The sequence below is a fragment of the Oncorhynchus kisutch genome, linkage group LG15 (genome assembly GCF_002021735.2).
Source record: "Oncorhynchus kisutch isolate 150728-3 linkage group LG15, Okis_V2, whole genome shotgun sequence".
NCBI lineage: Eukaryota > Metazoa > Chordata > Actinopteri > Salmoniformes > Salmonidae > Oncorhynchus > Oncorhynchus kisutch.
Window position 1 is genome coordinate 41,649,897 of NC_034188.2, and position 24,195 is coordinate 41,674,091.

At 43.1% G+C, this 24,195-nt stretch overlaps 2 protein-coding genes and 1 long non-coding RNA gene across 3 annotated transcripts; 2 read left to right on the plus strand and 1 right to left on the minus strand.

Moving 5' to 3' along the window:
* Positions 1–13,756: 13,756 nt before the first annotated feature.
* On the minus strand, positions 13,757–17,083 carry LOC109905318 (uncharacterized). The gene is made up of 3 exons (XR_002257251.2): positions 16,974–17,083; positions 13,976–14,065; positions 13,757–13,858 (listed from the first exon to the last, which is right to left on the minus strand). It is a non-coding gene; the product is annotated as an uncharacterized LOC109905318 (long non-coding RNA).
* LOC109905317 (regulator of nonsense transcripts 3B-like) lies at positions 16,190–20,963 on the plus strand. The gene is made up of 10 exons (XM_020502620.2): positions 16,190–16,486; positions 16,807–16,913; positions 16,994–17,100; positions 18,104–18,202; positions 18,301–18,411; positions 18,571–18,614; positions 18,717–18,905; positions 19,017–19,162; positions 19,254–19,584; positions 19,789–20,963. The coding sequence occupies exons 1-10, from the start codon at positions 16,373–16,375 to the stop codon at positions 19,897–19,899; spliced, it is 1,359 nt and encodes a 452-aa protein (XP_020358209.1). The 5' UTR covers positions 16,190–16,372; the 3' UTR covers positions 19,900–20,963.
* Positions 20,964–21,094: 131 nt separating this feature from the next.
* Positions 21,095–23,857, plus strand: LOC109905319 (60S ribosomal protein L39). Its single transcript, XM_020502621.2, has 3 exons — positions 21,095–21,241; positions 21,614–21,717; positions 23,645–23,857. The coding sequence occupies exons 1-3, from the start codon at positions 21,110–21,112 to the stop codon at positions 23,691–23,693; spliced, it is 285 nt and encodes a 94-aa protein (XP_020358210.1). The 5' UTR covers positions 21,095–21,109; the 3' UTR covers positions 23,694–23,857.
* Positions 23,858–24,195: the final 338 nt, after the last annotated feature.

A 24,195-nucleotide genomic window follows, 5' to 3' on the forward strand; every position in this document is an offset into this window, starting at 1 on the left:
CACCTTTTTATTATTCTAAACCTTGATGTCAAGAAGCTGATGCCAGGGAGATGTGCGTTTTATTTAACTGGCACTGGCTTCAGTCAATACAAAGTCTCTGACTGGAAGAATTGTAATTATTTGGCACGGTGTGCTTTAGGAAGCAGAAGGAGATTGGGGTCAATATAGCAATGAGAGTTTGTTTAAATGCAAGCTTCCAACCCGCTCTTGTCTTGGTATCCTACTGTTTCGTTAGCTGCAGCCCAACTGCTGGCAAAGGCCTAGCACTGAAAACCAAACCAAGCCATTCCTCTTGTAAACAACATTCAAATGTCTGGTGGTAGGAGACCAGTTCATTGTTTTACCCTATTAAACAAATCTGTTTTGCTATATTTCTACAGAAGTGCATTTCTGTACATAAGACACTGATGGTATGGCATTTTTTGTTGTTCTGGGAGTCATGCTGAGATCATGGTCTCTTTTACAGATGAGCCTTGAATTACAGAAAATACACACATACAAGTATAAATAGAAAATGCAAGCAGAAAGAAAAACATTGCCATAAAAAACAAGCACATTCATCAGTAAGGTCCTCAATCAGCTCTGAATTGCCCTAGAGAGGCACCATAACATCAGATTTAAGGACATTTTGAACAGTGTTCCACGAATAAGGTGCAATAACTAAAAGTTGATTTACCTAACTCCGATACCAAATGAATTTCCAGAGTGAGCCATCCCTGAGTGGGTGTGGTAACATATGTCTAAAGTTTAGTAATGATAGGTACAGCGGGACTTTTTGTAAAAAGGGCTTTATGAATGAAAACATAGTGATGTATCAACCTATGTGACTTCAAAGAGGGACAACCAACTTTATGGTAGAGCATGCAGTGATGAGTACTAAAACTGACTATAATGAAGTGGCAGCCATAGTCTAGGAAAGATAGGAACGTCGACGGAATAATCTTCTTTCTACTATTTAGCGAGAGTCATGACCTATTTCTATCGAAGTAGCTCATTTTTATTCTCAGCTTCTTACCTCATGAATATGCTTTTTAAAAGGCAGCTTTTCCTCAATCCAGATGTCCAGATATTTGTAAGCAGGGACATAATCAATAAGGACACAATCCAAAGTACATATTCCTACATTTTCAGAGTTAATTTTGTGCGCTCTAGAGAACAACATATACATAATTTTACCTGCATGCAAAACTCATTTCAGGTCAAAAAAGTTTTTATGTAATACAATGAAGGCAGATTGTAGTTCGGATACAGCCTGGTCTACCGTGGGGACAATAGCATACACAACAGTATCATTGGCATACAAGTGCTAGTTACATTTATTTTACAGACAAGTCGATACTGTTCATGTAAAAAGTACAGGACCCAGAGTCGACCCCTGCGGGACACCTTTCGTTATATCCAGGAAACCTGATTTAACATCATCAGTAGATACACATTGAGTTCTATCTGTCAAGTAATTTTTAAACCAGTTACATGCAGCCTGGTCTAGGCCAATTGAAGAAAGCCTCTGAATTAGCAGAGAGTGATCAACAGTATCAAAGGCCTTTGACAGGTCAATGAAGAGGGCAGCACTATGTTTCTTTTTATCCATACAGTTAAGCACATCATTTCTAATTAGGGACACAGCCGAGATAGTGCTCGCCCATCTTCCTCATTATCCCCAGTGTATTTATATCTTTGTTCTCTGTTTGTCTGTTGTTAGTTTGTCTTGTCAGGTCTTACCAGCGTGTTTTCCCGTCTCCCATCTCCCTGCTTTCTCAAATTCTGTTTCCTAGTTTCCCCGGTTCTGACCATTCTGCCTGCCCTGACCTCGAGCCTGCCTGCCGTTCTGTACTTGCATGTCTCTGACCCGTTTACGAACCTCTGCCTGTCCAGACCCCGAGCCTGCCTGCTGTTCTGTACCTTTTTGACTCTGTCCTGGATTACGGACCTCTGCCTGCCTTTGACCTGTCTTCTGCCTGCCCCCTGTTTGGGTCAATAAACATACAGTGCCTTGCGAAAGTATTCGGCCCCCTTGAACTTTGCGACCTTTTGCCACATTTCAGGCTTCAAACATAAAGATGACATTTTTTCCCGTTCCTCCTTGCAAAACAGCTCGAGCTCAGTGAGGTTGGATGGAGAGCATTTGTGAACAGCAGTTTTCAGTTCTTTCCACAGATTCTCGATTGGATTCAGGTCTGGACTTTGACTTGGCCATTCTAACACCTGGATATGTTTATTTTTTAACCATTCCATTGTAGATTTAGCTTTATGTTTTGGATCATTGTCTTGTTGGAAGACAAATCTCCGTCCCAGTCTCAGGTCTTTTGCAGACTCCATCAGGTTTTCTTCCAGAATGGTCCTGTATTTGGCTCCATCCATCTTCCCATCAATTTTAACCATCTTCCCTGTCCCTGCTGAAGAAAAGCAGGCCCAAACCATGATGCTGCCACCACCATGTTTGACAGTGGGGATGGTGTGTCCAGGGTGATGAGCTGTGTTGCTTTTACGCCAAACATAACGTTTTGCATTTTTGCCAAAAAGTTCAATTTTGGTTTCATCTGACCAGAGCACCTTCTTCCACATGTTTGGTGTGTCTCCCAGGTGGCTTGTGGCAAACTTTAAACGACACTTTTTATGGATATCTTTAAGAAATGGCTTTCTTCTTGCCACTCTTCCATAAAGGCCAGATTTGTGCAATATACGACTGATTGTTGTCCTATGGACAGAGTCTCCCACCTCAGCTGTAGATCTCTGCAGTTCATCCAGAGTGATCATGGGCCTCTTGGCTGCATCTCTGATCAGTCTTCTCCTTGTATGAGCTGAAAGTTTAGAGGGACGGCCAGGTCTTGGTAGATTTGCAGTGGTCTGATACTCCTTCCATTTCAATATTATCGCTTGCACAATGCTCCTTGGGATGTTTAAAGCTTGGGAAATCTTTTTGTATCCAAATCCGGCTTTAAACTTCTTCACAACAGTATCTCGGACCTGCCTGGTGTGTTCCTTGTTCTTCATAATGCTCTCTGCGCTTTTAACAGACCTCTGAGACTATCACAGTGCAGGTGCATTGATACGGAGACTTGATTACACACAGGTTGATTGTATTTATCATCATTAGTCATTTAGGTCAACATTGGATCATTCAGAGATCCTCACTGAACTTCTGGAGAGAGTTTGCTGCACTGAAAGTAAAGGGGCTGAATAATTTTGCACGCCCAATTTTCAGTTTTTGATTTGTTAAAAAAGTTTGAAATATCCAATAAATGTCGTTCCACTTCATGATTGTGTCCCACTTGCTGTTGATTCTTCACAAAAAAATACAGTTTTATATCTTTATGTTTGAAGCCTGAAATGTGGCAAAAGGTCGCAAAGTTCAAGGGGGCCGAATACTTTCGCACGGCACTGTATGTAACTCTAGCTGTCTGCACCTGGGTCTTATCCTGAGTTCTGATGGTATGAACTGGCCATGACTGACCCAGCAGACTCAGACCAGCTCCACAATGCTGTCTCCCTGCAAGGAGCCACCATTTGAAGACACGAGGAGTTACTGCAATGTCTTATTGAGGGACTCCACACCCTGGATGAACGCCATGACCAGATTTACGATACATTGCTGAATGAATTTTTTGTAATCTCCACTGGGCAGTGGGTCACACCCGTAATCTCCCAGCCTACCCCAGTGTCCCAAGAACCCCGCTTAGCAATAGCACTATGCTGGAGATTCCTGGAACCTGCTGGGCTTTTCTCTTCCAGTGCGCCCTAATTTTCGAGCTACTTCCTTCTTAATTCCCCTCAGACCGCTCGAGGATAGCTGAGAGTGCCTGGAGCCCGGAAGCATTGTTCGACATGTCCCTTCACGGATTATCGGAGGTGATCAAAGATGAGCTCGCAGGCAAGGTGGGAATCAAGGGCAAGCGAGGGAAACCGGACACAGATTCCCTCCTATGTTCTCGAAGCCAGCCAAACCATGTGTTTGATGTATTTGATACCATTCCCCTGATTGAGCTCCAGCCTGTCCTCCCCTGTCCTTCCCAATTAAAATGCCACCAACCTCTTGTGGTCTACTGGTGTCGTTTTTAAATTAAGAACATATAGCTGAACAATATGTAAACAACGTGTGAGTTAAGCTATTATCTGATTCAGTTGCACAATGTCAAGGGGTGCATTGCAAATGCCATCAGACTGTAGGCCAGTGGTTCCCAACTCCGATCCTCGAGTACCCCCAACTGTACGGTTTATTGTAGCTCCGGACAAATACACCTGATTCAACTTGTCCACTAACATCTGTAAAGGTTAGACATTTTAGTAACAAATAGGCTATTATTAATAAAGCAACATTTCAGGTGAACAAAAAAAAGGTCTATCATAGGTGGCTAACCTTGCTCCACTGATCCCTGATCTATGGGGGGAGCAGCCTTCTGTTACATCCCAGCAATAGCACTCTTGATAATTAACTCATTAGGTTTGACACATTGAATCATGTGTGTTAGTGCTGCGCTGGAACAGAAGCCTGCACACCCAGGAGCCTGCTGCACCCACCCAGGCTTGGCCTGCTGCAGTTCTAGTAGGTTTATACATTGTGTGCGACTTTAAAACTGTATTTTTGTTCACAAAATGTGCTAACATACAGTGCATTTGGAAAGTATTATGGGAGGTGACCAAGAACCCGATGGTCACTCTGAAAGAGCTCCAGAGTTCCTCTGTGGAGATGGGAGAACCTTCCAGAAGGACAACCATCTCTGCAGCACTCCACCAATTAGGCCTTTACGGTAGAGTTGCCAGATGGAAGCTACTCCTCAATAAACGGCCCATGACAGCCCGCTTGGAGTTTGCCAAAAATATCTTTGTCTGAAATCTTTGAGAAGGGAAAGCAGGAACCTCGATGTGGAACATGCACCTATTGCCATGGCATCCGCATACAAGTTTCATAAATTCAGTTCTTAAAAGACTGAAACATCCACCCCATTGTTCAAAGACACTTGGAGCACGTCAAATGACAGAACTCCTGCCATGCCAAGCATATGCTCTCGGTCAGACACAGTTCATGGTGCAGATGAGAATGGTTTTGGCCATTTCCCCCGTATGGACTAATCATTTGCTTCCATTCTTCTCTCTGTCAAAGTTCAGACCAAGAGTTGCCTAACAAATGATGCAGATTGCTTCCTGCGCAGGACACATTACAGCGCTACTTCAGCCACTAGGCTTAGCAATTCAGCAGCGATTCTGACCTTCTATCACAAAGAGCTGAAGGAACACCTCTACGCAAATGATGATGCTGAGACCATGAAATAACTGTCTGCAGTTACAGACCTGCTCATCCAATGGCTTCAGGGCAATGCTTAGATGGTTGAGAAATCTTTGGAAACACTGTTTTGCACAGCGCCACCTATGGTTAGCGCAGTCCAAGCTCCCTGACAAAGAGAAGTTTCCACTCCTAGTTTCCACTCCATATCACCTGGTCAGACATTGGGCCCAGCAGCGGCCCATGTCCTCCAAGTGTCGATTGAGGACAGAGAAGCACAGATTGGGCTTCACGGCCTCATTGCATCAGCCAGCAAACCATTACTCTTGTCCCAGGGCCCCAACTGGGATGCCAAGAAACCAGGCTCAGACTCATGCTGCACCTGCTCAGGAGTGGAGGAACAGACACTCTCAGCCCTACCGGAACAGGTGGAGTGTAGCATTGCCCAAGAGGCAGAGGCGCACCGTATGCAGGCGCACCGTCTACACCTCAGCACACAGAGACTCGACCCTAATGGGACGTACTCTCTAACGCAACACCATTTCCTTGAGCACCACTTTTCCAGCTGGAAAATGTAAACGGCCAACAAATTGGTGTTACGCACTTTAACACAAGCCTACGCACAACAATTTTTACAGAGGCCTTCCACTCTTCGTGCTGTTGAACCCAATTGAAGCCTCATGTTGTAAGTTCTAGCTTTCAGCTTGCTTGTGAATACGGTAGTATAACACCGTTTAAATTCTGTGCTACCCTGTTGGGTAATTATATTATGTTGCATCCTGTGGTGGATACAAGGAGGTTGGAAGAAATGAAGACCCGCACTGTCGAAAAAAGGAATAAATCCAAAACTGAGGCTTGAATGCAAAATAAGGATTTTTCTTAAAAAATCATATTGCAAGAAAGTGTACCATTGAGGAGACCTCAACCAGAAGGAATAAATGTAAGAAAACCCATTCATGTGTCTGTACTACTACATATTCTCCTTTGAGTGATGACATCAAGGGAGAGATTAAGAAACAATGGAATATGCTCATGGCTGATCCTTCTTGACAAAATATTTTCTCTGACCCTCCTCTCTTTTTCACACTACAGGGCCAGGAATGTCAGGGACTTCATTATTCGGGCAGACACGAATGTCCCTCCGTGAAAAAATGATGGAAGACTGGATGTTGTGACGGGCTTCTACCCTTGCTGCCGTAGTTGTGTGGCATGTAGGGATTCCTGTAAAAAAGTGAGTGTATTCAACAGCTCTGCTGTAACGGCCGTTGGTGGAAGAAGGTGAGGACCAAGGTGCAGCATGGTACGTGTTCATCTTTCAATTTTGAACTGGACACTGAATAATAAAACAACAAAGAGAATGAACAAAACTGAAACAGTTCTGTCTGGTGCAGACACAAAAACAGAAAACAACTACCCACAAACACAGGTGGGAACAGGCTACCTAAGTATGGTTCTCAGAGACAACGATAGACAGCTGCCTCTGATTGGGAACCATACCAGGCCAAACACAGAAATACAAAACATAGAACAAAAACAGAATGCCCACCCCAACTCACGCCCTGACCAAACAAAAAATAGAGACATAAAAAGGCAGAATGTAGGTGGCTGTTCTGTTTAAAAACTCTCCATCCATCAGGGATGAATGAAGAATTGGTATTGAAGTGCTCACTACTCTTACAATCCTGCGTTATTTATCCTGAGGAAATGGTCACATGGTAAATGTAAAAGCAATAATTGATGATATTTCTCTGTCCGCTTCTGTATATATTGTATGTACTGATTCATAAATGTTCTGTCGTTTTCATGCTTGATCATCTGACGTATGCAATTAACTAGAAGCCAGGGGTGTGTGCCAACGATTTACACTGATGATGAAACGTTTGTGTTTTGTTTTCACCTTTCATTTATGCACAGGAAGGCCATAAAGATCATCAAGGACAACAACCACCCGGAGCCACTGCCTGTTCACTCCGCTATCATCTAGAAGGCGAGGTCAGTACAGGTGCATCAAAGCAGGGACCGAGAGAATAAAACACAGCTTCTATCTCAAGGCCATCAGACTGTTAAACAGCCACCACTAACATTGAGTGGCTGCTGCCAACATACTGACTCAACTCCAGACACTTTAATATTGGAAAAATGTAAAAAATGTATCACTAGCCACTTGAAACAATGCCACTTAATATAATGTTTACATACCCTACATTACTCATCTCACATGTATATACTGTACTCGAAACCATCTACTGCATCTTGCCTATGCCATTCTGTACCATCACTCATTCATATATTTGTATGTACATATTCTTCATTCCTTTACACTTGTGTATATAAGGTAGTTGTTGTGAAATTGTTAGGTTAGATTACTCGTTGGTTATTACTAGAGGTCGACCGATTAATCGGAATGGCCGATTAATTAGGGCCGATTTCAAGTTTTCATAACAATCGGAAATCAGTATTTTTGGGCGCCGATTTCCCGATTACATTTTTAAATTTTAATATATATATATTTTTGTACCTTTATTTAACTAGGCAAGTCAGTTAAGAACACATTCTTATTTTCAATGACAGCCTAGGAACGGTGGGTTAACTACCTCGTTCAGGGGCAGAACGACAGATTTTCACCTTGTCGGCTCGGGGGATCCAATCTTGCAACCTTACAGTCCAACGCAATAACGACCTGCCTTTCTCTTGTTGCACTCCACAAGGCCTGTTACACGAATGCAGTAAGCCAAGGTAAGTTGCTAGCTAGCATTAAACTTATCTTATAAAAAACAATCAATCATAATCACTAGTTAACTACACATGGTTGATGATATTACTAGATATTATCTAGCGTGTCCTGCGTTGCATATAATCTGACTGAGCATACAAGTATCTAAGTATCTGACTGTGCGGTGGTAGGCAGAAGCAGGTAAACATTCATTCAAACAGCACTTTCGTGCGTTTTGCCAGCAGCTCTTCATTGTGCGTCAAGCATTGCGCTGTTTATGACTTCAAGCCTATCAACTCCCGAGATGAGGCTCTGTAACCGAAGTGAAATGGCTAGCTAGTTAGCGTGCACTAATAATATTTCAAACGTCACTCGCTCTGACCCTTCTAGTAGCTGTTCCCCTTGCTCTGCATGGGTAACACTGCTTCGAGGGTGGCTGTTGTCGTTGTGTTCCTGGTTCGAGCCCAGGGAGGAGCGAGGAGAGGTACGGAAGCTATACTGTTACACTGGCAATACTAAAGTGCCTTTAAGAACATTCAATAGTCAAAGGTTAATGAAATACAAATGGTATAGAGGGAAATAGTCCTATAATTCCTATAATTGTCACGTTCTGACCTTTATTTCCTTTGTTTTGTATTTATTTAGTATGGTCAGGGCGTGAGTTGGGTGGGCAGTCTATGTTTGTTTTTCTATGATTTGGGTATTTCTATGTTTCGGCCTAGTATGGTTCTCAATCAGAGGCAGGTGTCATTAGTTGTCTCTGATTGAGAATCATACTTAGGTAGCCTGGGTTGCACTGTTTGTTTGTGGGTGATTGTCTATGTTGTAGCTTCACGGTCGTCATTTGTTTATTGTTTTGTATACAGTGTCAGTACTTTCTTTATTAAAGATTTACCATGGACACTTACGACGCCGCATTTTGGTCCGATCCTTCTCGCCTCTCCACTTCAGATGAAGAGGAGGACGACCGGACAGAATCACCCACCAACCAAGGACCAAGCGGCGTGGTAAACAGCAGCGACGACAGCAGCAGCAGCAGCAACAACAGCAAAAACAGCGGCCAGCATCACAGGACTCCTGGACATGGGAGGAGATTCTAGACGGGAGAGGACCCTGGGTGCAGGATGGGGAATATCGCCGCCCCAAAGCAGAGCTGGAGGCAGCGAAAGCTGAGCGGCGGCGATATGAGGAGGCAGCACGGCAGTGCGACAGGTACGAGAGGCAGCCCCCAAAAATTTTTTGGGGGGGGGCAGACGAGGTGTGGTAGTAAGCCAGGTAGCAGACCTGAGCTCACTCCTCGTGCTTATTATAAGCAGCGCATTACTGGTCAGGCACCGTGTTATGCGGTTAAGCGCACGGTGTCGCCAGTGCGTGCCCATAGCCCGGTGCGCTATAGGGCAGCCCCCAGAAAGTGCCGTGAGAGTGTGGGCATCGAGCCAGGGCGTATGGTGCCTGCTCAGCGGGTCTGGTCGCCGGTACGCAGTTTTGGTCCAGGTTATCCTGCGCCGGCTCTGCGTGCTGTGTCTCCGGGGCGCTGGGAGGGTGCAGTGCGTCCTCTGCCTGCGCTCCGCTCGTGCCGGGCGAATGTGGGAGTGGAGCCTAAGGGAGAGGTGCGTGTAGTAAGCACTAGATCTCCCGTGCTTACCCACAGCCCGGTTCAACCTGTGCCTGCACTCTGGAGGGTCCGGGCTAGAGTAGTTGTCCAGCCTGGGGAAGTGGTGCCAAGGTTGCGCACCAGAGCTCCAGTGCTCCCCCACAGCCCGGTCCTTCAGGTGCCTCCTAACACCAAGCCTCCTGAGGGTCTCCCCAGCCTGGTGGTTCCTGTGGCAGCCCTACGCACCAGGCTGTCTCTCTGTCTCCTCCCTGCAGGTGGTCCCGCCTGTCCGGCGACGCTGCCGGAGTCTCCCGCCTGTCCAGCGCCGCTGCCGGAGCCTCCCGCCTGTCCGGCGCCTCCCGCCTGTCCGGCGCCTCCCGCCTGTCCGGCGCCGCTGCCGGAGCCTCCCGCCTGTCCGGAGCCGCTGCCGGAGCCTCCCGCCTGTCCGGCGCCGCTGCCGGAGCCTCCCGCCTGTCCGGAGCCTCCCGCCTGTCAGGCGCTGCTGCCGGAGTATCCCGCCTGTCCGGCGCTGCTGCCGGAGCCTCCCGCCTGTCCGGAGCCACTGCCGGAGCCTCCCGCCTGTCCGGCGCCGCTGCCGGAGCCTCCCGCCTGTCCGGAGTCTCCCGCCTGTCCGGCGCTGCTGCCGGAGTATCCCGCCTGTCCGGCGCTGCTGCCGGAGTATCCCGCCTGTCCGGCGCTGCTGCCGGAGTCTGAGGCGCCAGAGCCCCTCTGTCCAGAGGCGCCAGAGCTTCTGCCCCTCTGTCCAGAGCTTCTGCCCCTCTGTCCAGAGCTTCTGCCCCTCTGTCCAGAGCTTCTGCCCCTCTGTCCAGAGCTTCTGCCCCTCTGTCCAGAGCTTCCGCCCCTCTGTCCAGTGTGGTCATTGAGAGGGGTGGTCATGGTTAGAAAGCCACGGAGGCGGACAATAAGGCGGACAAAGACAATGGTTAAGTGGGGTCCGCGTCCCGCGCCAGAGCCGCCACCGCGGACAGACGCCCACCCAGACCCTCCCCTATAGGTCAAGGTTTTGCGGCCGGAGTCCGCACCTTTGGGGGGGGGGTACTGTCACGTTCTGACCTTTATTTCCTTTGTTTTGTATTTATTTAGTATGGTCAGGGCGTGAGTTGGGTGGGCAGTCTATGTTTGTTTTTCTATGATTTGGGTATTTCTATGTTTCGGCCTAGTATGGTTCTCAATCAGAGGCAGGTGTCATTAGTTGTCTCTGATTGAGAATCATACTTAGGTAGCCTGGGTTGCACTGTTTGTTTGTGGGGGATTGTCTATGTTGTAGCTTCACGGTCGTCATTTGTTTATTGTTTTGTATACAGTGTCAGTACTTTCTTTATTAAAGATTTACCATGGACACTTACGACGCCGCATTTTGGTCCGATCCTTCTCGCCTCTCCTCTTCAGATGAAGAGGAGGACGACCGTGACAATAATAACTACAACCTAAAACTTCTTACCTGGGAATAATGAAGACTCATGTTAAAAGGAACCACCAGCTTTCATATGTTCTGAGCAAGGAACTGAAACGTTAGCTTTCTTACATAGCACATATTACACTTTTACTTTCGTCTCCAACACTTTGTTTTTGCATTATTTAAACCTAATTGAACATGTTTCATTATTTACTTGAGGCTAAATTGATTTTATTGATGTATTATATTAAGTTAAAATACGTGTTCATTCAGTGTTGTTGTAATTGTCATTATTACAAATACATTTAAAAAAAATACAAATCGGCCGATTAATCGGTATCGGCGTTTTTGGGCAACAAATAATCGGTATCAGTGTTGAAAAATCATAATCGGTCGACCTCTAGTTATTACTACATTGTCGGAACTAGAAGCACAAGCATTTCGCTACACTCGCATTAACATCTGCTAACCATGTGTATGTGACAAATAAAATTAGATTTGATCATTTTTGGATACAAGGCGGTCCCACGGGCTCATCTGGATTAAGTTAAATAGTGAGTTATCCCACTCTGTTGTCCGAACAACCCCTTTGGTACAGCCTCTCCCCTAGGTTGTTTGGCAAACCATTACGAAACGAAAGAGAAATTTGGGTTATTGATGTAACCTTGGTTCTCTGAGGAGAGTAATGGTCGCCAAGCTTTCATATTGTTCCTCCACCTCCATGGGGTTCGAGTTTAGTAATAGACAGTAAACATCTTTGATATTAAGCATGTCCATTCACATTGTGTAAAGGGGAATGAGTTCCCATAGGTCGTTTGGCGGTCCGCTACTCTACGCAGAGAACTAAGGTTACATCTATAACCCAACTTTTTGTATCTCCTTATGTCCGCTGTTAGATCATTCCCGGGGTACCAATCCAAAAACGACTAATATCTCCATACGTAGGTTACATATGGACATTGCACAAAAGTTTCCCATCTTGAGTGCAGTTACATTTATCAACTCAAAATCGATGAGTGTGTTCATGTTAAAAAGACAAAACAAATATATTGTGCTTATAAAAAGGTAGTATGCCTACACTTACCTAGCATAATAAAAAAAAATCCCCATCAAAATCCATCTGCTAGAGATATCATAATTTTTGCATTTGATGCGTCTCGATAATGTAATGACCAAAAAAGTGTTAAACAAATCTAAATATATTGTACATTTGAGATTCTTCAAAGTATCCACCCTTTGCCTTGATGACAGCTTTGCACTCTTGGCACTCTCTCAATCAGTTTCATGAGCTAGTCACCTGGAATGCATTTCAATGAACAGGTGTCCCTTCTTAAAAGCTCATTTGTGGAATTTCTTTCCTTCTTAATGAGGAAGCTAATCAGTTGTGTTGTGACAAGGTAGGGTTAGTATACAGAATATAGCCCTATTTGGTAAAAGACCAAGTCCATATTATGGCAAGAACAGCTCAAATAAGCAAAGAGAAATGACAGTCCATCATTACTTCAAGACATGAAGGTCAGTCAATCCAGAAAATGTAAAAAATGTGCAGTCTTAAAAACCATCAAGCGCTATGATGAAACTGGCTCTCATGAGGACCGCCACAGGAAGGGAAGACCCAGAGTCTGCTGAAGAGGACAAGTTCATAAGAGTTACCAGCCTCAGAAATCGGCAATTAACTGCACCGCAGATTGCAGCCCAAATAAATTCTTCAGAGTTCAAGTAACAGACAAATCTCAACATCAACTGTTGGAGACTGCGTGAATCAGGAGACTGTGTGAATCAGGCCTTCATGGTCAAATTGCTGCAAAGAAACCACTTCTAAAAGACACCAATAAGAAGTGACTTGCTTGGGCCAAGACACACGAGCAATGGACATTAGACCGATGGAAATCTGTAATTTGGTCTGATGAGTCCAAATTTGAGATGTTTGGTTCCAACCGCTGTGTCTTTGTGAGACGCCGAGTAGGTGAACGGATGATCTCAGCATGTGTAGTTCCCACCGTGAAGCATGGAGGAGGTGTGATGGTTCTTTGATGGTGACACTGTCAGTGAGTTATTTAGAATTCCAAGGCACACTTAACCAGCATGGCTACCACAGCATTCTGCAGCGATATGCCATCCCATCTGGTTTGCACTTAGTGGGACTGTCAATTGTTTTTCAACAGGATAATGACCCAAAACACACTTCCAGGCTGTGTAAGGGCTATTTGACCAAGAAGGGGAGTGATGGAGTGCTGCATCAGATGACCTGGCCTCCACTTTCACGTGACCTCAACCCAAATTAGATGGTTTGGGATGGGTTGGACCGCAGAGTGAAGTAAAAGCAGCCAACAAGTGCTCAGCATATGTGGGAACTCCTTCAAGACTGTTGGAAAAGCATTCCAGGTGACTACCTCATGAAGCTGGTTGAGAGAATTCCAAAAGTGTGCAAAGCCGGCAAAGGGTGGCTACTTAGAAGAATCTAAAATCTCAAATATATTTTGATTTGTTTAACACTTTTTGGGGGGTACTACATGATTCCATATGTATTATTTCATAGTTTTGATGTCTTCACTATTATTCTACATGGTAGAAAATAGGAAAAATAAAAACCCTTGAATGAGTCGGTGTCCAAACTTTTGACTGGTACTGTATATAAATATCATTGGTTCAGACAGACATAACATGTTATGATTATCAGTGAATAGGAGTAATTCCTTGGGAGTAATAGATAAATTACAATTGTCTATTGAATACACTGAACTGTAAACCCAATTAGTTTTTTTCGTCAGGTTTTCAACATAATGAGTAGTAACTAGACAAAGAAAATGATTAATTCAGACAATACAGAACTTTATTAATGTACAACAAATTAAAACAGATTAAAATTCCATTCGTAGGTGAGATCTGGGATTAGTGGATGTTCTCAAATCCCTGTAAAGAAGAAATAGCTAGTTAGGCCTAAGCAATGGCTGACTGGTGGTCAATTGTAATAACGTTACAGCACTAAATTACTGCGTTGACGTTTGAATTAATCGCTTAGCTATTTACCTTCGATTTGTAATACAAATCCACTCCCGAAACTCGTCTGTCTCTCTCCATCAGATATCACGGGTATGGAACACTGGCGATTCTCTTTTCCTAAGCAAAGGTTATGGATAATAAGTGTTAACGCAGCTAATTTACTACTAGTATACAAAACTAGTTAATGGTACAACTTCAACCAGTTGAAAAATGAATATTTAGCTAGCTACTGCATTCATTCATAACATTGGTAAGCAACATTCTCTCACCCCCCCCCCCCCCCCCCCCCCCCCCCCCTCCCGTTGGTCAATGTGTGGATATGTGCAGTGAAAACCCCAGGAAGGATTAGACAAGCAGTCATGACGCCAAGACCGGGAAGTATTTCGTACCTCATAATTGCAACGTGAGTGAAGCAAGTGACAACCACGTTTATTTGTCAATCAGTTTTATGTGAGTGTCTGGCGGCCAAATACGCCAGTTTTCTTTGCTAACTTGCCAAGAAAGGCTACCAAAATGTTGACGGTCATTCGTTAATGAACTTTAAGCTATTTTTTGATTTTTATATCACAGCGCCATCCTATGGCATTGAGGTGTCAGTGCAGTACATACAGAATATAATACTTTTCCAATAAATTACATAGCTAGTCACATATATTGAACAAAAATTTCAATCCAACATGTAAAGTGTTGGTTTCATGAGCTTAAATAAAATATCCCATGCATTTTCCATATGCACAAAAAGGTTATTTATGGGGCAATAAAAGGCCTCTCTAAAATGTGCAGTTTTGTCACACAACACAATGCCACAGATATGTCATGTTTTGAGGGAGCGTACAATTGGCAGGAATGTCCACCAGAGCTGTTGCCAGAATTTAATGTTCATTCCTCTACCATAAGCCACCTCCAACATCGTTTTAGAAAATTTGACAGTACGTCCAACAGGCTTCGCAACAGCAGACCATGTGTAACCACGCCAGCCCAGGACCTCCACATCCAGCTTTTTCACCTGCGGGATCGTCTGAGATCAGCCACCCGACAGCTGATGAGACTGTGGGTTTGCACAATGAAGAATTTCTGCGCAAACTGCCAGAATCCGTCTCAGGGAAGCTTATCTGCGTGCTCATTGCCCTCACTAGGGTCTTGACCTGACTGCAGTTCGGCGTCGCAATTGACTTCAGTGGGCAAATGCTCACCTTCGATGGTCACTGGCACGCTGGAGAAGTGTGCTCTTCATGGATGAATCCCAGTTTCAACTGTACTGGGGAGATGGCAGAGCGTGTATGGTGTCGTGTGGGCGAACGTTGATGTCAACGTTGTGAACAGAGTGCCCCCTTGTGGCGGTGGGGTTATGGTTTGGGCAGGCATAAGCTACGGATAACAAACACAATTGCATTTTATCGCTGGCAATTTGAATACACAGAGATACCGTGACGAGATCCTGAGGCCCATTGTCATGCCATTCATCTGCCTCCATCACCTCGTGCTTCATGCATGATAATGCATGGCCCCATGTCACAAGGATCTGTACACAATTCCTGGAATCTGAAAATGTCCCAGTTCTTCCTTGGCCTGCATACTCACCAGACATGTTACCCATTAAGCCTGTTTGGGATGCTCTGAATCGAAATGTACCACAGTTTGTTCCTGTTAATATCCAGCAACTACAAGCCATTGAAGAGGAGTGGGACAACATGATACAGGCCTCAACCAACAGCCTGATCAACTCTTATGTGAAGGAGATGAGATGAGATGAGGAAAATGGTGAGATGAGGAAAATGGTGGTCACACCATATACTGACTGGCTTTCTGATCCACGTCCCTTATTTTTAAGGTATCTGTGACCAACATATGCTTATCTGTATTCCCAGTCATGTGAAATCCATAGAGTAGGGCTTAATGAATTTATTTCAATTGACTGATTTTCATTACATGAAATTGTTGCATGTTGCGTTCATATTATTGTTCAGTGTACTTACACCTACACTGCTGTTATTTACTTGGTACTTTGCATCCTCTGTCTTACATTATATGTAAATATTTGTGGCCAAAGTAAACCACATTGTTGTCTATCGACCCCCTTTTCTTAAATTTAGATTTTAAACCTAACCCTAACCACACTGATAATTTAAGGTTAGGCATAAGGTTAAAACAAACAAGCGAATTTTTTGTTTTCATAAATGTTTACGATATAGCCGATTTTGACTTTGTGGCTGTGGTAACTAGTGGACACTTCCCCACACCATCACTGACGCAACACACTTTCAAGTGTCGCAGAACGCCTCTCCCCGAGTCTCCTAGCAGCAAATCAACAAGCAGTTTTTGTTGTTGACCGATAGAAGGAACGAGCTAGCAGCAAGTTAGCAATCAAGCAATTAAACAAAGTTTATACAGGTCTGTAGATTGCTTGAAGTTTATGGCATAAATATGAAAGACGGCAAGGAAAATACTCGTCAGAGGGAGAAAAGGATGGAGATAAAATGCGAAAACATTGAAAAAATGGAGAAGCCAAAGCAGGAGAAGAAAGAAGTAATGACGAAGGTACCGTTACGCCAGCTATTGTAGTTGGCTCGCTAAACCAAAATGGCTAGCTACACGGATTTAATCTGGCAAGCTACTCCTGTATTGCTGGCTAGCTAGTAGATCAGGTGTAATTAGCCTGTAATTGAACTTCGTTAGCTAGTTATCTTTTGAATGTTGCCTATTGAAGAGTAACGTTAACCGATATGTCTAAGTTAGTAAACCTGTTATAGTCAGCTAAACTAGCTAGTTACCGTTAACCAACGCTTAGAGGCTGAATCTGCTATTTTAACTATCTGGCTTGGATATTATCTTGATAAATTAACATTTGAGTGCCACAGATCATTATCCGACGTCTGCCTCCAAGCATAACCAAGGAGGAACTGGAGGAGCAATTGCAGCCACTTCCAGAAGTGGACTACTTAGAATTTTTCTCCAATGACAGCAGGTGCGTATAGTCTGAACGATTGTCAGTCAGAATCACATATTTGGTACCCTGGTTACTTACTTCGTTTTTCTTCTATACAGCATGTACCCCCATGTCTTCGCCAGAGCATACATCAACTTCAAGATGCAGGAAGATATTGTACTTTTCAGAGACCGGTTTGATGGATATGTGTTCGTTGATAATGGAGGTGTGATTCATTTAATTTCAATAAGCTATTGACATCTAAGTGTTGAGCATTAAACCAACATTGATTTTCCTGGTTATTAAACAACTAATTGGCTGACGTCTGTTAAATTATTTTAATTCCGTTTTGTTTTTTTTGTGAGCCCAACGTAGCGTTTCTCTAGAGAGAAGTCAAATAATTCATGAGAAAAATTGTCAAACTATTTGGGACACTGGGTGGAAGGGAGTTGTAGTTTTCATCACGCAAATATTCAACCTAGCTCAGCGCAGAAATGCGGTAATTTATTACAATGACCATAATCCATTGCGCCTGTGTTCCCCCCGTTCAGACGGCGACAGATATCCTTACACCTGCTACGTTAGATAAACACAGACCGCATGAGAGAGAAATGTACACAACGGCGAGGGAGATGGACAGTTCGTGAAAGCACATCTAATCTACTTTAAAGCACTTGTAAAATTATTTCGTCAGACAGCTCTGCAGCATACTTACAGGCAAGCCTAGCTAAATAGGATGACTAAAGACAGTACAGTAAGTGGAGCACAGACAGAGATTAGATGGTCGGGGCTGGCTGCTTCTGCTTGAGCTGAGATGAGATGATGAACTTTAAGGAATTAAAAATAATAGTAATAAAATAAAAACTATAATATACACAACCTAAATCTTTTTATTATTTCCTATTCTATTGATGTCTACCCCATGTGGACCTGACAGACAATGGAATATTTTCAATGTTTTGACAACTTAATGTTAATTGTTTTTGTCTTTGGAACTCTCAATATGAAAGATTTAAAATAATTGAATTTCATAATGCATTTAATGTCATAAAATATTTGTTTTTTAAAATCAAAATGGAAAACCGTGATTCTTTAAAATAATTTAACCGAACCAACCTCAAAGCACTAATAGCTTAGAACTTATAACAACCACGCAATATTAGCCTAGGCTATTGCAGCAGCTTCTGATTGCCTTGTGTGTTAATGCTGTGGCTTATTTTGTTTAACAGGGCAGGAGTATCCAGCCATTGTTGAATTTGCTCCTTTTCAAAAGATTGCCAAAAGAAGGAGTAAGAAAAAGGATGCCAAAAGTGGAACAATAGATGAAGGTGAGAATGTTACATGAGGCATTTTATGGTTGGTTGCAATTGCACACCATTTAGATCCTCTAGCTCGAAAGTCCCACTGAGACACTTTGTTCTTTTAGATGCTGATTACAAGAAATTCCTGGAGATTTATAATGGCGATGATGAAAAGTTTACATCCACCCCTGAGACTCTACTGGAGGAAATAGAGGCTAAAACAAAGGAACTAGTAGGTATGTAAACATATTTTCTGGTTACATTTGGTTGACATCCAAGCCAGTTGGAACACTCTAGATGTGTGTCAATGTGAAATCAAGTAGTGTTCCCTGTGAAAGTGATATTTCAGTAATGGATCAGGCATGATTTTACCCCCCCCCCCCCCCCCCCCCCAGCTAAGAAAATGACTCCCCTCTTGGACTTCTTAAAGAACAAACAGGTATGTGTAGCCTGTAGGAAATAATTATATATTTTAGCTGTGTTCTTGCATTATATGAGGCTGGATAGACTATTCATATGGCTTTTGTCTGCTGATGGTCAGAGAATCCGTGAGGAAAAGAAAGAGGAAAGGAGGAGACGAGAACTCGAACGTAAGCGCCTGAGGGACGAGGAACGTCGGAAGTGGAGGGAGGAGGACAGGAGAAAGCGCAAAGAAGCAGAGAAGTTCAAGAAAGGAGACAAACCTTCTGAGAAGGATAAAGACCAAGCGAAGGAGGTGCCAAAAATCAAGGTATGGAAAGGAGAAGAAATCCTGTCAAACTACTTGACTGTATGATACAGGTGATCCCGAAGAATAACAAACTGCTCTTTTCATGTTTATCTGTTTTCTTTCTCCGTTCAGCTCTTGAGAAAACCAGACAGAGGAGATGATGTGGAGAAGTTAAAGAAACCTGAGAAGGACGAGATGAAAGACTACAGAGCTCCAGGGTGTCCTGATATGACGAAACGCCAAAACTTCGAAACCAGGGGGGACAGGGTATCACGGAAGTGAGGGGTCATCACCATTCATCTCTTTAATGTTACAGGTCTTTAACATAAAGGCTGACATTGTATTAATGTAAATGTTCTTGTCTTTCAGAATTGATGAAGATGGACACAAAGACTTCAGAGAGAGTGACCTAGAAAGGGACAGAAACTGCGAACGAGACAAAGAGAGGGAGCGGCGTCAGAAAGAGAAGGAGCGCATCAGACGCCAAGATGAGGATAGGCGAAGGAGGAGGGAAAGGCACGATGGAGAGAACTCCTACAGAAAGCGAGAGGAAGAAGGGAAAAGGGAGAAAGAAGATCGTGTCTGGGAAAAGAGAAGGGGCGAGAATGCCGGGGACTCCGCAAGCCATACTGATAAGCCTAAAAAGTCAGAAGAAACCCTGAGGGAGGAGAAAGCTAAAAGAGATTGTTTAAGAAACAAGGTAATAACTTCAGTCTTTCTTGGTATATAGTCAAATAAGCATTTTTCCTAATCAATCAATTCCTTGGGTTAATCAGGATATTCTATTACATTTGTTCCCTTGTCTCCTGATTTCCTATGTTGATCAGATCACATTCCTTAATAGTTTTGTGTATATATTTTTTTAGTCTCTTAACCACAGCAATTTCGTTCCCTTGTGCATCAGGATCGGCCTGCCATTCAGCTATACCAGCCAGGTGCCAGGAACCGAGGAGGAGAATCTCATGCTGGGGAGCGAAAGTCAGAGCGAGACCAAGAGAAGGGAGTTGAAGGATAAAAAAATGACCACAAATAAAGAATGATCAAACGATTGAGAGGAATCTGCTCTGAGCCAAGCAAACGGGTACCAGAGAGGCTGTTGCAGTAGTGCTTCTCCTGCAGAGCCACATCCTGTCCTCCCACTCCCAACCAGAGGACGGGATGTGACCATGGTGTCCCCCCTTAGTGCCTGAAGGTGTCCCTCTTTTAATTTTGTTTATGGAGAAAAGCAATGGAAAGTTGGCGCTTTAATGTTTGCAGGAGTTTGGCTATGGGGCGGCAGGTAGTCTAGGGGTTAGAGGGTTGGACTTGTAACCGAAAGGTTGTAAGATTGAATCCCAGAGCTGACAAGGTAGAAATCTGTTGTTCTGACCCTGAACAAGGCAGTTAACCCACTGTTCTGAGGCAGTCATTGAAAATAAGATTTTGTTCTTAACTGACTTGCCTAGTTAAATAAAGGTAAACTAAAATGAGACAAAGCCAACGCTCTAGGACCACATGAATTTAAAGTGACCTTACTACAGTATTGGTACACAGTCTGCTACACAGCTGTGAAGCACAGTTCTTATATTGAATAGGCTTTCACCCTCATTAGTTGTTCATACGTAAAAAATAAATCACATACAATATATGATTTAATTTATCAACAGTGTAGGAGTCTACTGGTTTAAATATATCCTGTTGCTTCTTTCAAAAACGAGGCATATTTTAGGTTTGTACACATAGAAATTGGTTTTCTATTTCCCCAACAAGTCCTTAATACTCTGTACGGGTAAAAACAATATTAAGTTATGTTATTTCACTCATTCAACAATTCAGGGGAATTAAAAAGCCATTTAATTTATAAATATAGAACTGTGAGCTATGCCTTGACTTGAGGCTGCACGCAACCCCTAATGGGTGACTATTAGATTGTGGTCTTCTACGTTGTACGCATATACATCTTCATACATAAACAATGCTACAGTAACATTCTAATTGGAATAAGCATATATATATTTATACTCTCATTTGTTTCATGATTGATGTAGCCTCGCTAAACAAGAGTTACAAATGAGCACAATAAAGAAAATATTGTTCTAAGTTGTGTATGGTATTTATTCAACATTCCAGATTGGTTTTTATGACAAACTGTACTGTAAATACAATTTGAGAGAACCATTCACTAGTACTTTTTTTCAAGTGGTACAGAAGCGTCATGTTAATGCAATGCGGGAGTGATCCACTTGATGACGCTGTGTGCGCGTAGCTCAAGACTTTTCTACACTTTGCTTGGTTGGGATTGCCTACATCACCAACGCTTCCCCTCCTTCTTTCTCTTCGGCCTCCGCCATTGGGGTGTAAGGACTGCGGACAAAATGGTAAAGTAAAATCTTATAACATCCTTGTCTACATGAGCGAAATGGATTATTGTTCATGGCATTTGCATAAAGTGTTTTTAACGGCAACACCGAAAGCCGTTATATTGTCTTCAATACCAGTATTGAATTCATAAAAAGTAACGTTTTAGTAGCGTGTGGCCGTGTTGTCGATCAAATTTACTTTACTTCAAGAAGTATACTTCCTGCCGTCAATACTTTTCTGCCTATAGTAATCTAGCTGTAACTGAAGTGCAACGAGTTAGTTGGCAGGTTTACCTAACGTAAGTGCAGCATGCCATGAAGGAAATGTAGGTTTGCATGTGATGTATGTTACCCTAGTTAACTAACACAGCTCCATCCTCTTAATTTCAGTCGTCCCACAAGACTTTCAGGATCAAGCGCTTTCTCGCCAAGAAACAGAAGCAGAACAGGCCCATCCCACAGTGGATCAGAATGAAGACTGGCAACAAGATCAGGTATGTGTGTAGCTACATTCCTAGCATCCCGCTATCCGGTACAACGCATAAAATGGTCTGTTAACTAGTGCTGATTGGATCCTTTGACCATCTAAAGCAGGTCTGCAATTACCGTACTCCAATCAGTGGGTGTGCTGTCATTAATCCTGCTGAGAGTAACATTCTGCTTTGGAGTTCACACTTGGTCACGTCACCAGTGATGAGGATTCTCTTTAGTAATGACAGTGCAATTACGACTACAGTATCATAGTTAAAGACTGCAATTACAACTACAGTATCATAGTTGCCTGATGGGGCTCAAAGCTGCGACCGTTTGAGTTACAGTTCAACACCAATTTTTGTTCACAATTTGCAATTTGTTAAATATTTATTCAAACAGCGGTGTGTATGCAACAATGTATGCAGGCCAGGTATTCAAAGTTTGGTTTGAAGTCTTGGTTGAATATTTGTAAAGTGCAATTCAGTCATGCGCTGTTTGAATACATTTCTAAAGCCCCCCCCCTACACACACACACAAAAACAACTGCCCAATTTAAATGTTGACTGCAAAGTAGGCCTACCTGTCGGAATGATATCGTGATTTCTTTCAATCGCTGGACAATTGTTTAGCTAACTCTGCCATCACATGTAGCTGACATTGTACAGTACAAAAACACTACTAGCCAAACACAACGGTCTCTTGCGATGCTCAATTTGTTTTATTTAACCAGGTGGGCCAGTTGAGAACAAGTTCTCATTTACAACTGCGACCTGGCCAAGATAAAGCAAAGCAGTGCGACGACAATGACAGAGTTACACATGGGATAAACAAACGTACAGTCAATAACACAATAGAAAATCTGTATACAGTGTGTGCAAATGGAGTAACGAGGTAAGGCAATAAATAGGCCATAGTAGCGAAGTAATTACAATTTAGGGAATTAACACTGGAGTGATGTGCAGATGTGCAAAAAAGTAAACAAAAACAATATGGGCATGAGGTAGGTCGTTAGAGAGGGCTACTACACTCTCCTTTAATATATTGTTCAGACCTCAAAAGTGGTCTTCTGATGTGGTTTACGTGTTGTTGACTTTGATCATCACATTTTTGTAATTTTGCAACTTTTGAAAAGGAACCTCAACAGAATTTACCAAAATATAAAACCTGAATTTAAAAATAAATAATTAATAGGGACTTAACTGTAGATTGACTGTTCAAAATCGCTAGCAATAACGCCCTTTTTGAGATTGTTAGAATGTGTTTGCAGGGTAGGTTGTTATACGTTACTTGCTCTGCCCGCAAGTATAAAGAGAATTTTAAATTGTCAGCTGCTTTCCCAGGCCAGTATTCTTTTCATTTGGCGCCAGTAGCTTTCAGTTGGTACTAGCAAAATGTACCTTTTAATGTCAAGCCCTGCAAAGGCATGTTACTTTAAAATATGTCTAGTCATTATTAGTTATTATTCCTGGTTCCATGGAATGCAGGTACATTATGGGACACTGGTCAAGTCATTATTGCCCCAAAATTGGTGTGCCCAAATCACGTGCTGGTGCCATCAACTGGGAAAAGTTAATCTAGCACATTGACCGAGGAAATGATGTTCCTATCAAGTAATGTGTTTGAATGTCTTTTTGCCATGTTGGGGCTTATTTCTGCTGTGCCTCATTTCCTTGCTTTTGAGCATATGGAATAAATGGCATTTGGTTGATTTGCTTTACCAGTCACATGCAGTTTGTCAGTATTGTCTGGTTTTGTGAAACGACTTTAATTTGATTTATGCATCTGCTCAGACAAATTGTAAAGAAACAATATGGTGTTTACAACTAAACAAGCCTAAATACAAACGGTCTACTATGGCCCTTGACTGGATTTCAATTTAATGCCACCATGGAGATTGCTTGTGTTGTATTATCAGTCTGCATTATTCCTGGTTTCACTGTGTTCCAGGTACAACTCCAAGAGGAGACACTGGAGGAGGACCAAGCTGGGCTTGTAAATATACAGGTCTTCAGATCTCCAGCGTTCACAGCATCTTCACCTGCCAAGGCCACCACCTGCTAGAACCTGGAGAGGAAAGCCACGCTATCTTGAACGGCAGTCTTTTTGTACAAATACTCTGGTTATGCGCGTGTTTAACAATAAAAGATTTGCGAAACGAGATGTGGTTGAGTTTGTCTAACCTCAATTCGTCCTTTACTCTGGAAATGCTTTTTAAATGCTTCCAGTGCAAGCAAGTGTAAGCAAGTGTCTCTTATCCCCAAGGTTTGCCAGCCATGCATCATACTGGTGTTCCCTACTTTATGACATTGTTGACATTAGCGCAACGCTCTACATTTGATTACAAGAAGGCATCCCACTCAAGTAAGGGTCACTGGGAATTGGCTAAATTACTAACTAGGCACCCTGTCAGTGTAATTTGTTGACGATTCAGATTTCCTTTGGAATATTTACTTGGCATAACCCAAAATGTAAGCTAGTAAAAGATGTATGACCGTGTG